General features: G+C 36.3%; 3 protein-coding genes across 3 annotated transcripts; 2 read left to right on the top strand and 1 right to left on the bottom strand.

The window, feature by feature from the left end:
* Positions 1-740: 740 nt before the first annotated feature.
* pttg1 (PTTG1 regulator of sister chromatid separation, securin) lies at positions 741-4306 on the top strand. Its single transcript, XM_028460223.1, has 6 exons — positions 741-855; positions 1939-2051; positions 2144-2286; positions 2364-2445; positions 2536-2697; positions 4182-4306. Exons 2-6 carry the CDS (start codon positions 1967-1969, stop codon positions 4262-4264), a joined length of 555 nt encoding a protein of 184 aa, XP_028316024.1. The 5' UTR covers positions 741-855; positions 1939-1966; the 3' UTR covers positions 4265-4306.
* A 1143-nt stretch (positions 4307-5449) lies between these two features.
* On the top strand, positions 5450-6964 carry sowahd (sosondowah ankyrin repeat domain family d). The gene is made up of 2 exons (XM_028460107.1): positions 5450-5515; positions 5630-6964. The coding sequence occupies exon 2, from the start codon at positions 5705-5707 to the stop codon at positions 6569-6571; it is 867 nt and encodes a 288-aa protein (XP_028315908.1). The 5' UTR covers positions 5450-5515; positions 5630-5704; the 3' UTR covers positions 6572-6964.
* Positions 6965-11160: 4196 nt separating this feature from the next.
* Positions 11161-15448, bottom strand: rpl39 (ribosomal protein L39). Its single transcript, XM_028459841.1, has 3 exons — positions 15363-15448; positions 14969-15072; positions 11161-11366 (listed from the first exon to the last, which is right to left on the bottom strand). The coding sequence occupies exons 1-3, from the start codon at positions 15363-15365 to the stop codon at positions 11318-11320; spliced, it is 156 nt and encodes a 51-aa protein (XP_028315642.1). The 5' UTR covers positions 15366-15448; the 3' UTR covers positions 11161-11317.
* Between the last annotated feature and the right edge of the window lie 535 nt (positions 15449-15983).

The following is a 15983-nucleotide window of genomic DNA, read 5'->3' as shown; positions in this document are numbered from 1 at the left end:
CACCCCCATAATAATAATAATAATAATCATACCAATTCTACAATTATTTTTCCACTACTGACTTTTTTTTTTTTTTTTTTTTTTTTCAGTGGCTTTGATTTTTTGTTGTCTTTTTAGTGGCCCTAATCCTCTTCCATAATTTAGTTTACTAGTTGTACATTCTGTGGAAAGGAAATAGAATCGATACAATCCATAACCCATTTATTCTGTGACAGCTCCTTCACTATGAAAAAAATGATCTATAGATATCTTGTTATTTCAATGGACAAAGTAATAAAATAAAATAAAATAAAACTCCTTACTCAAAAAATAATTATACTGGGAAAATTTGGCATCCACAGTATTAAATACAATTTTTTAAAAATACCAACAGCACGATAGCTGCAAGGACTTTTTCTATTTTTGAACGGTTTAACATAACCCGTACAGATATATAAGCCTTATTCGAATAATGTGTTTTTGTGGTGTAGTGTTTGCTTGTTAATTGCAAATTTAAAGAAACTGTATTATATATAACAGTGTGAAATATTGTTATACATCGTTGCAGGCTTTTGAAAAGTAAAACAAAAGCAACACGTCAATAAATATACAATATCATAAGGTTAAAGTGCCTTAACTTACACTAATACACATACATAGTTTGAAAATCATTAAATAAAAATGTCTTGCAATTTTTTCAATGGCTGTTTTATGGCTATTTTAACGAGGCTTAACGCCCATTCCGGTCACGTGTGCTCCACTGACCAATGGTAGTGAGGCAGTCAATTTAAAAACAAGCCGCGGTCTGTGCTAACCTCACTTAGCATCACAGCAACTGGATTACGAGACGCTACATTCCACAGCTACCGACGTGCATTGCAGGTTAATGTTTACAGATTAATGGCTTAAATAACGTGAATTTATTTAGCGTTTGGATAAAGTGGTACTTTTGTATGTTATTTTGGTGGTAAACGGGATAACTTAATATTGAATTTGATGACTATCTACTAAGATAGGTTAGAAATGGATAGAATGGATACTAAGACGTTTGTTTAAATTGAGTAACTAGTTTTACTGTTTAGAAATAAAAACACACGTTAAATGACGTAGTCCAAACTGGACCATGTATTTGGACTCCAGTGATCCAACTCCTGGCTTCAGCTGTTTTCTCTCTAGAGGATTTAGGATTAAATAAATAAATGAATTAATATTCTATCAATTACTTTGGTTAAAATAAATGGAAATAGTTCAAGTCACAAAAAATAAGGATGGATAGACTTAGACTTCCTTATTGTCATTAAAACTTGAACTTTACAGTACAGATAAAAATGACATTTTGTTGCATTGGCTCATATAGCAGGATAAAAACAGCATCAAGTACTTACATAAGGTAAGTAGTTTTTTTTTTTGTTTTTTTTTTAAATAAAAAGATACAATAGAGCCCAACCGATCTGGGTTTTTTGGGGAGATCATACCGATATTGGTTGGGTTTGTTTTTTAAAGTCTATAATCCGATATATGACCCAAGGAAATTAATGGACACAGGATATGTACTGTAGATGAACACACATTTTTATAATATGATTCAAGAGAAAGAAACAAGGCACTACTAAATTATAATGAACTTTAATTAGTAACACTGTAAACAAGCCACTGATAAATAGGAAAGGGATAGTTCTGGAATAAAATAACAAAATAAAGTTGTTCAAATCCCAATCAATAAACATGAATAAATCAGTCAGACTGATTAATCGGCCAGGCTATTGACCGATGTCGATAACTGGTGATAACTAAACTCAGCCGCATTGATTAATCGGTCGGGCTCAAGAGTACAAAGGTCAAATAGGAAGAAGTACATACTTAAGACTCCTACACATATAGTCTATAGTAACTCAGTATATCTTTTCATCCAATGTCTGCCTGCTGATGGCTCTGCCTCAGTAATTGTCATTTTCTCCTTGCAGCCTCCCTTTGTGTGACTGACAAGATGTCGAACATCCTTTTTGCCGACCGTGAGAATGCGAGTCTTGGACCTACACTGAAGATGCGACAGCGGCTTCAGTCTGCTCCAGGTGAGAAGATAATTGCCCCGATTGTTTATGTTGCAGACAATCAACCAAACACCACTTTTTTTTTTTTTTTTTTTTTTTTTTTACCACACCAGAAATACTCCTGAAGTCTCCAATGATCACCAAAAAGCTACATACTCCTTTACCGTCTGGCCGTAAAGCTTTTGGTGCCGTGAACAACAAGAAAATCTCAACCCCTTGTGTGAATGCAGAAGAAAAGAAGCTGCTGAAACCTCAGGTTTGACGTAGTATGATGGCTGAATTTACTATTCTCTCAACTTGTATATTTTCTAAAGTATTGGTACATGCACACAGGAAGCCAAAGTGAAAACTTTGTCTACTTCAAAAGAGGAGGATTATCCTGAAATGGAGAAGTTTATTCCATATGATCCATTGGGTAAGAGCATCTTTAGTCTCCATTTCATATTCTTTGTAAACTGTTGTCAAATGGCGTTCATTCCATATCATCTGTTGTATAAATGTTCAGAGTTTCAGAAGTACAGCGTACCTGAAGATCTCGTACCACTGAGTGTTTTTGCTTTACCCGGGCTGGCCTGCTTTCCACAAACAACACATCTGTGTGAAGACCAACTGGAAAAGTTTGATCCTCTTCCAATGCCATCGCCTGTTAAGATGCTTGGTCACTCAGGTAAAGTTGTGTTTTAGGTTGGTGTCATGTTTACGGTCTACTACATAGTGCGCACAGTGAAGAGAAATACAGCTCTGAGAAAGTTTTATGCTGTTGCATCCTAATACTGCCGTTATGTATTTGTAGGCAAAAAAAATATGATTGACAAAGCATGTCTCACACACTTTATAATTTAAAACAAGAGCTCCCAGAGAGCGCAAATATCCGTTTAGCCAGATATTCAGTTATCTATTTCATCCACAATAATGATACAGTAGATCCAAATATATGGATTCAAGGGTTTTTAATTGTTAATGTGCATTAACATGTACATAACGTTCCTCGTTAATGCCTTAAATTATAGATGGCGTACAGAATAGTATAAAATAATAGAAATATAATACTACAATAGAGCAGCAGCATTATAAACAATTGCAACCCACAACATGCCCCATTTATTTGTATAGAAAAATCATAATGAAATGCGCAATCAGATAAATTCATCCAGATAAAAGTGAGTTTGGTAATTGAAAAACAAACCTGACATAACTGAGTCAAATTTCATACAGATCGATCAATTGCAATGCTATTCAAGATATGAATTTAAAAAATGTCACTAATAATGGAAAATGGGGATTTTTCAATTTTTTAAAACTGATTCAGAATCAGTATATTGATCCTTTCCAAAATGTAATGTAATCTCCAATGATGTAAAGTTTATCTTTTGTTAAAATTGTCAAAATCCATGATGTACTTTTGACGTAATCCTGCTGACGGACAAAATTAACACGTGAAAATATTACTGTACCCTTTTGAGGAAGACAAAAATGGCACTTCCCCCTCCACCCATATACTTAAAATCAGTTATCTATATATATAGTATAATAGTTTGTCCTTAACTACCGTGGTGTTTAATTTCTATATAGGAACAATGCATCACAAGTGCATTATCATCTGTAAAACCCTGTTAAAGTTAAACTAAGTAACTTTTTCACCTTAATAAATCTCACAGTCCCTGTGAGGGTAATACAAGTGTTTATGGGGTAATTGGGGGTCTTTCATCTCTCCCTGCTGTCTCTGGCCAGAGAACAGGACTTGCAACTTTCCCTGCCCATGACCTGGTGGCAAGACGTACTGCTGTACGGCATCCCAATACAAACTAATGCTAGATAATGACCAGACGGTTGTCTACAAATTAACTTTTCTCAAACTTATATCATGGCGGAGCCAGCAAAAAAAGGCAGCGAAGACTTTTGTCTGAGAAACGCAGCAACTCCATGCAGTGACAGCTCAGCAACACAGCAATCACACACACTGTTGTCACGGCAACAGGCTCGCACATACACTCGTAACCCAGTGCTCCATCAAGCAGCACGCACACAAATATCCATCTATCCATTTTCAGAAGGGGGGGGGGGTGCAGAGATTTTAAGACGGTGACATAACCAAAAGGGACCTTAGTCATTGAACTTCAGCGTTAACTTGATTTGTTCTGTCTATTTAAGGTGGTTGTGCAGAGCTGGATGCTTTCCTTCACACACTGGATGAGCTGATTGAGCTTCCTTTGGAACCTGCCACAGATTGTTAAATGTGTTTTTAAAGTGTTTCTAATAAAGTTTTATCCGTCTTATCTGCTGGATTAGTCTTTAATGCAAGAGGGGAATTTCCATATGGAGTATGTACACCTGTATTAATTCAGGGGTGTTGAACTCATTTTAGTTCAAGGGCCAAATACAAACCAGTTCGACCACGAGTGTTTTCTGTGGGGAAAACTAACAATTTCAACATCAATGTGCCCAAGTTTACACTTCAGTTATAAATTAGACAAAGTACATAAGGCAATAAGTGACAGATACCTAAATTTATAAATTTGTATTTAAATTTGGGATATTTTGTGGAATAAGAGTTCTTTCAACATTGTACAACTGAATTATTTGGTATTTTATACAATGATTCATATTTTCCTGAGGTGAAAGTAACTGATTACAAGTGCTCATGTTACTGTAATAAAGTTGCTTTTATGGGTACTTGTATATTTCTAAATCATTCAATTTACTTGTACATTTTAAAAGTAATTCTGTTGCATTTCTACACACAACCGTTACTGAGTAAATTATTAGATGATCAACAAACATTGTGAAACTACAAAATTTGAAATGACCAGAAAACAATTAAATGCATCACATCATAACCGACCAATCAGATTAAACGTAATGCAAGGTGCCAAAACGGCATTGAATGCTGGTTTTCTCAGTTTGAGTTAATAAACTTAGCTAAATATGGTCTGATCATTTATTACATTTTGAATTGAATTCATTGCCGTCATTTTATTTTTTAATTCTACATTGACAAAACTTGTTCAAGATTTGGTCTCTTCCTTTTTAAGTTTTTACATGAGATGTTTACTGTATGTAAGGCAACTGTGGCAAGATTTATTACCAAAAATAATTATTAGGGGGGGGTGTGAAAGTAACTAGTGACTTTTACTTTAAGTATTATTTAATTGAGATACTTTTTACTTATACTTGAGTACAATTTCAATCCCCTAACAGTACGTCTGCTTGAGTAGGATGTATCAGTACTTTTTTTTACACCTCTGATGTTTCTTCTGTCTGTTTTACTTTCTCTTGAGGGCTGAATTGGATGCTCTGAGGGGCCGGATTTGGCCCCTGGGCCTTGAGTTTGACACGCATGTATTAAGTTGTGAACTGGTGGTCACATGGGTGTTAGTCACTGGTTCTGAGATTAGAGCTGGACTTTGCTCTCAGTTCCTCTTCAAGAGTGAAAAAGCAAATCTTTGAAACATGACTCCAAGTTTCTGACAGTGTGTACACATCAGGTGAGTGTGGTGGTGGTGGCAGGTTGGCTGTAAACTATCAGTCAATATTAGATTCATGATTAAGACTATATCAGAAAAACTGTTCAAATATTCTAACTGGTTTTCCTGAAACAGGCCGTGGATATTTTAGAGGAAACGTTCAGTATCAGTTGTGCATTCTGCGGGGAGGCTTCCTCCTGATAAAGGGAAATGGAAACGGATCCGTCCACAGATCCTGGACTGGATCCGGGCAGTGTCGTGGATCGCCTGTCCCGGTATGGGGTCCCGGTCCTGCCCGGCTCCTTCCAGCGGAGGTGGAGGCATTCAGGGGGCGTCAGCGCCCCGGAACGATCCTCCATCACTCCCGCTATGCGTAAAAAATACCTGAAGGAGCTCCTGCTGAACGATCCGGCTCACAGCGGGCTCAGCAGGGTCCTGTCCTCACCCACCGCCTGTGCGTCCGCGGACCAGGACGTGGACTGGGCTCTGTACCCGATGGAGCACGCGTGGATGCTGTCTGCCGTGGAGGGCAGCTTTGAAACCATCCTGGAGTTCATCTCCGAGGACCCGCAGCTGCTGAGCAGGAGGGACCTGGTCAGCGGGTACTCGGTGCTGCACTGGTTGGCTAAGAGAGGTCAGCACGAGACCCTGGTCAAGGTCCTGCGTTACGCGCGCACCGCGGGGATCCCGGTGAACGTGAACGTGCGTGGCAGCGGGGGGCTCACGCCGCTGCACGTCGCCACCATGCACGGACACGTCATGGTCATCAAGCTGCTGGTAGGGGCTTATGGGGCGGACGTGGACGCCATGGACCACGGAGGGAGGAGAGCCTGGCAGTACCTGAGGACAGACGCCCCGCCGGAGATGAAGGAGCTGCTGGGGGCCTGGGACCTGCACGGGAACGCCAACAACAACTGTGCGTGTGTGGGAGCCACGGGTCCGTGTGAGGAGGGGGTCAGCAGCACGAAGGAGGAGGTAGTGGACTACTTTGACCGGACCAGGAGGGTCGGCAGCTGGAGGTTCGGGTCTTTGAGGAAACTGCTGCCCTCCTCTTTTTATGGAAAACTTCAAAAATGATGACATAAGCATTTAAATATTTGCTCTTTACTCTACATTGAGTCAAAGTCGGTCTGCTGCAAAGTAGGGCTAAACGATATATTGAGATTCAAGATATATCGAGTTTTCTATTTTGGTGATAAAGAAAATTACACTATCGCCTATATCAATATATTAGCGTTTGATTTGTCTTAGGAGTTGATGCTTTCGCTACAGTTTGATGGATTTCTGAGTGCGACCTTATCCATAAACAAGCAACACTACAGAACTCACTCACACGTGCTGCATAAAGTGGCACATATTGAGCAACTGTTTGTTAATAAATGTGCCTGTTTGGAATTTGGTGTCAGAAAAATATAACCCTGAATTGTTTTTCTAGTCAGACTTCATTTGAAATAAAATGATCTAGATTTATATCGTATGTTGCCATTTTGAGAGAGAAAAAAAATTGAGATATGAGTTTTGGTCCATATCGCCCACCTCTACTGTAGAGTGGGGGTGTCATCAACCCTGACAAGACACACATGGCTTCATTAAAACTGTAAACAATTGGGCGAGAATGAGAAAAATCAGTCACTTATTCCGAGTGCAATGTTTTTCAACCTTGGGGTCGCCTGAAGTGTGTAGTTAAAATAAAAATACTGAATACAAATACATTTTAAAATTAAAAAATATTATTCTATTATGTATTCTATACTTTCACTTTCTCAAATATGAATCTAGTTCAAATCAAACACAGTTTAAAGAGAAAAAGGAAGAGAAATAAATGCAGTAATCCCATAGACTATAAAAAGAATCCTGGCTACTCTGTATTTGTTTCACATAAACATAATCAAAAAGTACTTATAGGAAAAGAAAAAAGTCTTTATGGGTTGACAAAAATTAGTGATGAGGTCATGGTTAAAAAAAGGTTGGAAACCACTGTCCTAGTGGTTCCCAAACTGAGGGGTGCACCCCACTGATGTCAAGACATGGGGTGCAAGAAATGGAAGGGGAAAAAAATGTATCTGCAGGAAATAACTTTATATTTACTGTTCTAGAATATATGATTACATTTTTTGTTTTCATGAGGAAGACTTATCTGAAATTTTTAAATCTTTTTTTCCCAATAAATTTTACATTATTTTGTTGCCTCTGAAAATTGTTAATTCTTCAAAGATCGCAAAAGAAAAAAAGAACCACTGCCTTAAAGTGATATTTTCAACTAGATTTTACTGTGCAGTTTACGTCTTTGAACAGACTTTGTTTGAGCCTGAAAGTCTAGTTTTATATAGAAAATGAGCTCCAAACATATACTTTGTTTATAAAATTCTACACCAAGTTGTTTAAATTTAAATATATATATATATATATATATATATATATATATATATATATATATATATGGTGGGGTGAAACCATTTCACACCATTTGCATTTAAGTTTTTTTTTTTGTTTTTTTTCATTTCATATTTGTTCCTTACATTAAAGTGCACATTATTTATTTTATATAACAGATATTTTCATACAAGATATTTTAATCATGTTTCATGATTGGAAAAAAGCAGTAGTAAGTAATATGCATGATTGTTTAGGCTACAGGGTGTGATATAAGGATTGCAAGATTTCCTCAATTAGATTGAATTGCTGGTATAACTACATTATTATTATTTTTATCACTTGCCTTGTAACACCTGACTTATGTATATTTAATAGAGATTTAAGATGGCCTGCAGACAACAGAGCACTTTCAAAACTACTGATCTTGTGGGTTGTTCCCCTTCTACGTGGGTTAGTAAGACCATCATAACCAGCAGGGAGTAAAAGCTATCTTTTTAAAGTCTAATCCAGCAACAATCAACTGTTCATAAATTAAGAAGCCAACGTTGATTGGAGCCGTGTGTACATCAGTGGCCAAAGCTTCCTTATTCCACTCTAAAGTGGTGATGTATGCAGCAGATACTACAGCACCCCTCAACAAATAGTTAAGTTCAAGTCTCAAGCCGATTTACCCCCAAAGAATTAGCCATGCTTAGCTCAGTGTTTGTCTATGAGGGTTGATGTTTATCCAACACAACAGGTTTTTTTTAATCAAGTCAGACCTTAAGCACTACTTTGTGTCTTATGTGCACTTCCCAGCAAACCATCAAACCATGTGCACGCCTTTAAATTTACGGACTCCTTGTGTACACAAACGGTTATAAAAGTGCCATGAAAATGTACTCCATGAATTATATTTTTACTTCCACCACATCAGATCTTTTAAACTACTTCAGACCTATCCATAGATAGATTTCAGCAGGAAAAACAATAATAATGCAGTATTTCAAAAAAATGAGGGCCAAAGTGAAATCTTTTTGATGAAAATAATACAGCCTTGATCACATCATTAATTGACTGCAGAATAGATTTCAATGCATTATTATTTTTGGCACAAGGACAGTTTTAAAGAAAAAAATTACACTTGTACACCTTGTATATTTTGCAAGATAAAAAATCCAGGTCTTTCCCTAAAACGTTATGCAATGGTCTCTGGTTGGTAGAAGATTATTACACCTAAAACACATTTTCCTTTTATTTTGAAGGTAGAGGCTTTGATTTATTAGGTATTAATTGAAAAAGCATTATATGTCATGATTACAGTGTATGGAAAATATGTGCTTACAATGGGAGTCAATGGGGCAAATTTGGTCACAACGTCACTAAGTGTCAGAATGATGCGTATCTCCTTTTCTATACACTTCCAATACACATGACTCTGGAATGAAGCAAATAAACAGGAAAAAACAATAGTGGCAAAATTACATACAACTCGTCTTAAAAATGAACGAAATTTTGAGAGGCAAACAAATAAAAACACAAAATGTCACTTTTGGTCACAAAGATGCTCTGAGGGTTAAAATATCAAGGTTCCTATATATTTAGATCTCCCATAAAGAGCAAAGTAACTTGAGATCAGATTACTAGTCAGAAAAAGAACAATTAGTACACAAATCTGATATCTGGTTCTTTCAGATTAAACATTTGTATTTTTTTTTTTAAAATAACGTGTAAAATTAAAAACTTGTCCTGACAGTTACTTAGCTCATTTTTCTATTAGATATCAGTCAACCAGAGGTATCATCACCAAAAATGTAATAAACTGGAGTGAGTGCCAAATTTAACAAATATGTCTTTTTAAACCATAGACATAAACCTGAAAGTGGCTAAAACGTGTTCTTATTGATGGTTAGTGGGAAAAGCAAAGATAGAAAGATCATCAATTGGAATCGATTACCTAGTATAAGATCAGATTGTATAAATGTATCTTCAATGTTGAAAGATGATTTTCCCAGTACCAGTGTATCGTTTGTATAGAAACTTGAAGCCTGAAAGGAAACTACCAAACTAAAAGACTGATTTTGATTTGTATTGTCAATTTAAAAACCACAAACTAATCAGTTAGGATTGTTTTTCCCCCCACTGTGGGAGGAACCCCAAACCCACCAAGCAAATGCATAAAAACCCTACAAACGCCATAACCTGGGATCAAGCAATTTAATCAAAGCAACATCACTTCATTGTATTTTAGTAAAGCCTCACACTGATTCTGACTATTTTTGTCCTCTTAAGACTAAATTTATACCAAGGAATAAATAAACTTCGATGTTTAGTCGACAAGCTTTTCCTCAGTCTGAAAGGTGGTCTAGAGCAGTGATTCTCAACTGGTCTCACCCCGAGACCCACATTTTGCCACGGTCATTAAATTGCGACCCACTTTTTTTTCTTTCTTAGAATTCAACCAACCAAATGTAGTTTTTCAAAAAATCTATATATTGTCCTGTGCAACATGCATTTCCCAGCATGCTTGTCAAAAGAAGAGACATTAAGTATTTTTTTTTGACCAGCTGTCCATGACCCACCCAGTACAGATCTGCAACCCACCGTTGGGTCCCAATCCACCAATTGAGAATAGCTGGTCTAGCGTAGTCGAGAACAATTCCAGACTCAACACCTGTACCAGCAACTGAGATATAGTTGTAACACAGATAGATGAGGTTATAGGCTATGGTGATTGGAGCAATAAAAACCAACTGCAGAAATGAGTAATCCTTTATACACGTGCACCAGTAAAATCACAATGTCTTAATTTTTAAGAGTCTGACTTTGACAATTTCTTTTTTAAAATCTTAAACCAAATTCTCATTGTGCCAGAACAATTACATCTTTGTAGCTTTACATTTTCCTGAAGGGAACCACATTCCTAAATTTTTTTAAACTGTTCAAAGTCACTGTGCAACATACAGTAAGTCTGGTATTTCCTTTCCTGGCCTGTTTCATTGTTGAACACATGAGCAGAAGCAGCTGTGCACGCTGTAGCTTCCCTAACTTTCAGTAAACACAGGCGAGTTCCTCAGTGATCACATTTACACTTCCCTCAAGCTCATGACCAACAGGCAGTAGATGCAGTCATGCATGAACCATGGTTTCAGGAGTGTTTGCAGAGTGGTTAAAGATAAAACCCCTTCAGTGTGTGCGGAATTGCCGAGTCAGCATTCCTTAGCTTAAGTTTGGTGTGAATAAAACAAACAGCCCAGTGCAGACGAACTGGTTCACAGACTTAAATAAAAAAATAAATAGTGCTGCATGTGTTTAAGTTTGAACACAGATCCTTTATTGTCAAACATGAGTAGAGCCAGAGTATCTATACATAAAAAACAACTGCTGCTCCTCTCCTGCACACAGACCCAGCAGCTGGAGGGCCTGGCAGATGTTTGGAAGGTGAAGAGAAGCTGGATCCACAGATGTTTACAGGCCCAGCTTGGTCCTCCTCCAGTGTCTCCTCTTGGAGTTGTACCTTTAAAAAAAAAAAAACAAGGGTCATAAAAACAGAAAATGTAAACATATATTACTAAACACTAGGGGGTGCATCGCCATGAATCCGATGATAGGATATATCCCGACACTAAACAATACAATATACATCGCAATATCAATTAAAATTGTCACCTTTTCAAGTAAAAAATGATAAAAAGGTTTTTAAACTTGCAAGAACAAGTAAACAGTAACTAACTGTAATTCATGTAATTAATGAACCAATATCAAAAACAAGTGGTATGTATATCCAACTGTCAAATCACATTTTTCAAAAAAGTTTTGCTTCTACTCAAAATTCAGATTTTGTTAAGTTCTTAAATTATTTTTAAAGTAACCACATACATCTATAAAAGTGCCCAGTATGTTTTATGAAAAAAAAAAAATGCAATCAACTTCCAGCTAAAATGCATTTATGAGTGAAGTAGTTTAACACGGTCTGATGTTTTTCACTGACACCTCGTGACCGGATGTTTAACGTGCCATGCATATGTTAGTGCAATTAAATAGTTTTTTGTTAAAAACATGATTTTTTTGATCATATGATTACTGCGCGGTGAAATATGCGATACATCACCTTTACTAAACACTAACCCTGAACATTGTAACTTGCTAAATGATTAAACGCTGTAACCCAAAGGAAAGTGAAGCCCTTTCATTAAAACAAACAGGTGGTTTATAACCAAACATTCTCTCAGTGTGACATGAGCATCAAATTGGTTTATTTTTTTTTAGAAGATCTGAGAGCACCAACTAAAAGGATAATTTGTGAGAAGTGTTCTTGTGCTTCTCGACATAACTTAACCAGCAACAATCGTGGATTTAGCGTCACTTAAACATCAAATTATAAGCAGATTAAATTTAGAAAAATGGTTTAAAAACTAACTTTCCTTAAATGAAAAGAAAACAAAATGTATGTGTTCTGGATCGTGTAGGACAGATTGTACTTTAAATTGGGTCTGAATGGAACAAACTGAGCTTTCCTTTAAGCCGCACATAGAACATATTAGAAAAAAATATATATAAAACTATTGGTATTCTACTCATAGAACAAAAAGTCTATTTAATAGAGTCTGAAGTTGCTTTATCCATCCCTTATATTGACTTGGTCTATTGCTCAGAATAGTTGGGCTAGTGCATGTAAAACATATGTAAATCCATTAATCAAATTACAAAAGAGTGCAGTAAGAATACATGAAGTGGAATACTGGGCAACTACTAACAAACTGTTTAAAAAATCTAAATGAATAATACTAATGATATAGCAAGGCTAAAAGTGCTTTATTCCGAGTAAGAAATAAAAGCCTACTGTACCTTTGAGTATTATCACTTATTAAACTGAGAAGGAAAATTAAATTTAAGAGGGGTTTATAATTTTGAAAAAAAATAAATTTAAAAAAATGTTAAAAAAAAATGCATTTCTGTTTAAGGTGTTAAATGGTCTTGAAGAGCAGTTTAGGTAAACAAGTTCACTGTATGTTCAAAAACTAAATATTTTGCTCCAATTGAAACATGAGTTGATAAGCTGATGAATAGCACTGTTACCGAGTTATTTCTATTGTGTTTTGTATATAATGCTGTTTGGGGACGGACTGTGATAAGCAGTTACTGCTTCAGCCCATTCCATTTTTGGTTGTTAAAATTGTTTATTCTTATTATTGTATGTTTGAAGACAGCCAAGAACAAATAAATATCTATTTCAGGTCAGTCTCCATGTGGTCACAGCCTATAAAAAAAAGTTATGGTATAAACTAGTAGTAGTCAAAAAACTGATTATCTTTATTCCTCCTGTGGAATCCAATTATATTAATTTGGTCAGAATTTCATCGAGAACAAACTACTCGTATAAACGCAGCTATGTGTAGAAACTGTGTACGGCTACAAAGCAGCATCTGACCAACGTCATGGTGAGAAGACGTAGCTCTGTAGCAGAAGCTCTCTCAGCAGGATTAATGACAACACTCAACTGCACAGGAGTGCTGCAATTGCAGACCTGCTTTTGACATCATACAATGGAACTCCCAACTTAACTAACAATCAGCTGTACGCAGCACCTCAAGTCTGTTTTAGTCGCTTAATAATTGTGGTCGTGTTGAGCATTACAAAGAAATCAAAAATAACAGTAACGGTTTTTATCTATGGAAAATGACTAACTTTGGCTTTATTTGAACCGAAGTATGTTATATATTTTCACCAGTGATGTTTAGCGCCAGCCCTAAAAAGCTGCTAGTTTGCACGTTTTTACTCAAAACACACCAAGATGCAACATGTAGTTTGTTGTAATAAATTTGTCATCTTCCATAAAAGGTCCTACAACAGAATCGACTCAAAAATCAAACTACAGCACTTAGTATTCAATTAATTTCCAAGAATGTAATGTATAAATCAGTCTCACAGAATGCTTGACAAGCTGAATAAATACTATAATTTAATTTGGAGGATAACTAAATGTTAATAAAAAAAAAAAAACACTGAAGTGTCTAGAGTTCCGGACCCCAGACAAACCTGACTATAGTTCCGGGACTTCCTTTACGCATGCGCAGGTCCGTCACTGCCGGACATTTTCTACAAAAGCGTAATGTGCCTCTGTTACCATTGTGTCAGGATGGTCTAAGACGCTAGACTCAAAGATTTTTCTTTCCGCTGGTGTGGGTTCGAATCCCACTTTTGCCTTTTTTTTTTTTTCTTTCATTTTTGCATATTTAACACAACAAATTCCACCTTTAAAAGTATATATATATATATATATATATATATATATATATATATATATATATATATATGACAAAAAGGAAACATTATAGGGTATTTCCTTGGTTAGGGTTAGAGATGGGGCTAAAATAAAACTGACGGAACTATAGCTAGAAGGACACGAGTCCGGCAGTGATGAAACTACCTGCGTATGCGAACACATGCACACAGGAAGTGCCGGAACTATAGTCAGGATTGTCTGAGGTCCGGGTCAATAGCAACAGCCCAAAAAACAAAACATGGCATTTCAGCTACCCACAGTCAAGTGTTCAACACCCCCAGACATGATGGATTTAGTCAAGTAGCCAGACTCCGATGCTATAATTAATACAACTTAGTAGTAAAGGATTTGATCATTTGGTAAACCTTTGAGTGTTACTGGAGTCATTTTTAGTGTTTTGGACTTTTTTGGGGGGGGGTTAAGAGTCATTTTGAGTATTATAGTTGTTATTCTGTGTATTCTTCCTGTTTATGAGTCCATTTTAAGTTATTTTTTGCTTTTGAGCCTAGTTTTATGTATTTTTCTGTCATTTTCTGAGTTACTGAGTCATCTTATGATTTTTATTTGAGGGACACGTGGCCCTGTGTCTGAAATTGCATTACTCGATGCAATCAGTTCAATTGATAAGACTAACAAACGCAAGATTTCTGAATTCAACTATATTTGCACAAAATGCATTGACTACATAAACACGCACACTAAACTATTATTCAGCTTTCACAAGCAACACTGCTAAATGTTAGCATTGGACCTGCATATGATTCACCACTAATGTTTATATTAAAATATATTAAGAGTTCAGCAGAAAGCATGAAAGTTATACAGAACAGTACCTGATCTTGTTGCCAGTCTTCATTCTGATCCACTGAGGAATCGGCCTGTTCTGTTTCTGCTTCTTAGCGAGAAAGCGCTTGATCCTGAAGGTCTTATGAGACGACTAGACAAAAAAAGAAGATGCTATTAACACAATGTCAACTCTTAAGGGACATTAACATCATTTATATGTGAAACTTGGTGCGTAGACGTTAAAATATACTCTCCAATACACGGGTCTCTGATAGACTTCCTTACATACGCAAACATAGACCGAATAAACGTGTAACAATTACTCATCTCTACTCATATTTGTCTCATATATATCATTCATCTGTATTTAAAACGAATTCATGCTATATAATGGATTTAAATAGAGTCGAGACTTGGATGTTTAAAGATGAAATGCTTTACCATTTTCACCACAGTCCTTTCCCAGCTATGGCGGCGGTCGAAGAGAAAGGAGGATGTGACGTAGAGGCTTTTGACCAATCATCGTTCAGGAAACACGTGACGCTCTCCACAGACAGGGACACCAAGCGCACATTTCTTTTTATATTTTATATTATTTTTCAAATGGATAAAACGTCAGCGTCACTCCAACGAATGCATAAATAAATTATAACTGATGATCTGTTGAAAAAAAATAAACACATTAATGTTACAATTGTTACCTTTCAGACTTGTAGAAAAGTTCTGAAGCTCTAATGAGACCATTGTGGCGTAGAAACAAACACCTGCAGCTTGTGACGTTAATGAAAACTTCCAAAATGCAAACAAGACAGATTATAAGGAATTTCTGAAACAGTAACTCTTTGGCTGTTCCATGTTCTTCATATTTTTCTTTATTTTTTTCTTGTAAATAAGACAAAACTGTTGTGAGGCTTGTGAACAAAACAATATCCACATTACCATAAAATTGTACATTTTTGCAAAAACACCTATGTTATATATTTATTATATTTTATTTAATACTTTGCATGCGTGTGACTCCCGGCTAATTTTCACTAACACAATATGGCGATAATGCACTGA

Source organism: Gouania willdenowi, chromosome 10 (genome assembly GCF_900634775.1).
Source record: "Gouania willdenowi chromosome 10, fGouWil2.1, whole genome shotgun sequence".
Classification (NCBI taxonomy): Eukaryota; Metazoa; Chordata; class Actinopteri; order Blenniiformes; family Gobiesocidae; genus Gouania; species Gouania willdenowi.
This window is presented reverse-complemented; position numbering and strand designations above follow the sequence as displayed.

Coding starts and splice junctions, on each gene's coding strand:
- sowahd (XM_028460107.1), top strand. CDS start 5,705: ATGGAAACGGATCCGTCCACAGATCCTGGACTGGATCCGGGCAGTGTC.
- rpl39 (XM_028459841.1), bottom strand. Junction 11,367..14,968: donor AAGACTGGCAACAAGATCAG/GTACTGTTCTGT, acceptor TTTTTTTTAAAG/GTACAACTCCAAGAGGAGAC.
- pttg1 (XM_028460223.1), top strand. CDS start 1,967: ATGTCGAACATCCTTTTTGCCGACCGTGAGAATGCGAGTCTTGGACCT. Junction 2,287..2,363: donor AGAAGCTGCTGAAACCTCAG/GTTTGACGTAGT, acceptor ACATGCACACAG/GAAGCCAAAGTGAAAACTTT. Junction 2,446..2,535: donor TATTCCATATGATCCATTGG/GTAAGAGCATCT, acceptor ATAAATGTTCAG/AGTTTCAGAAGTACAGCGTA.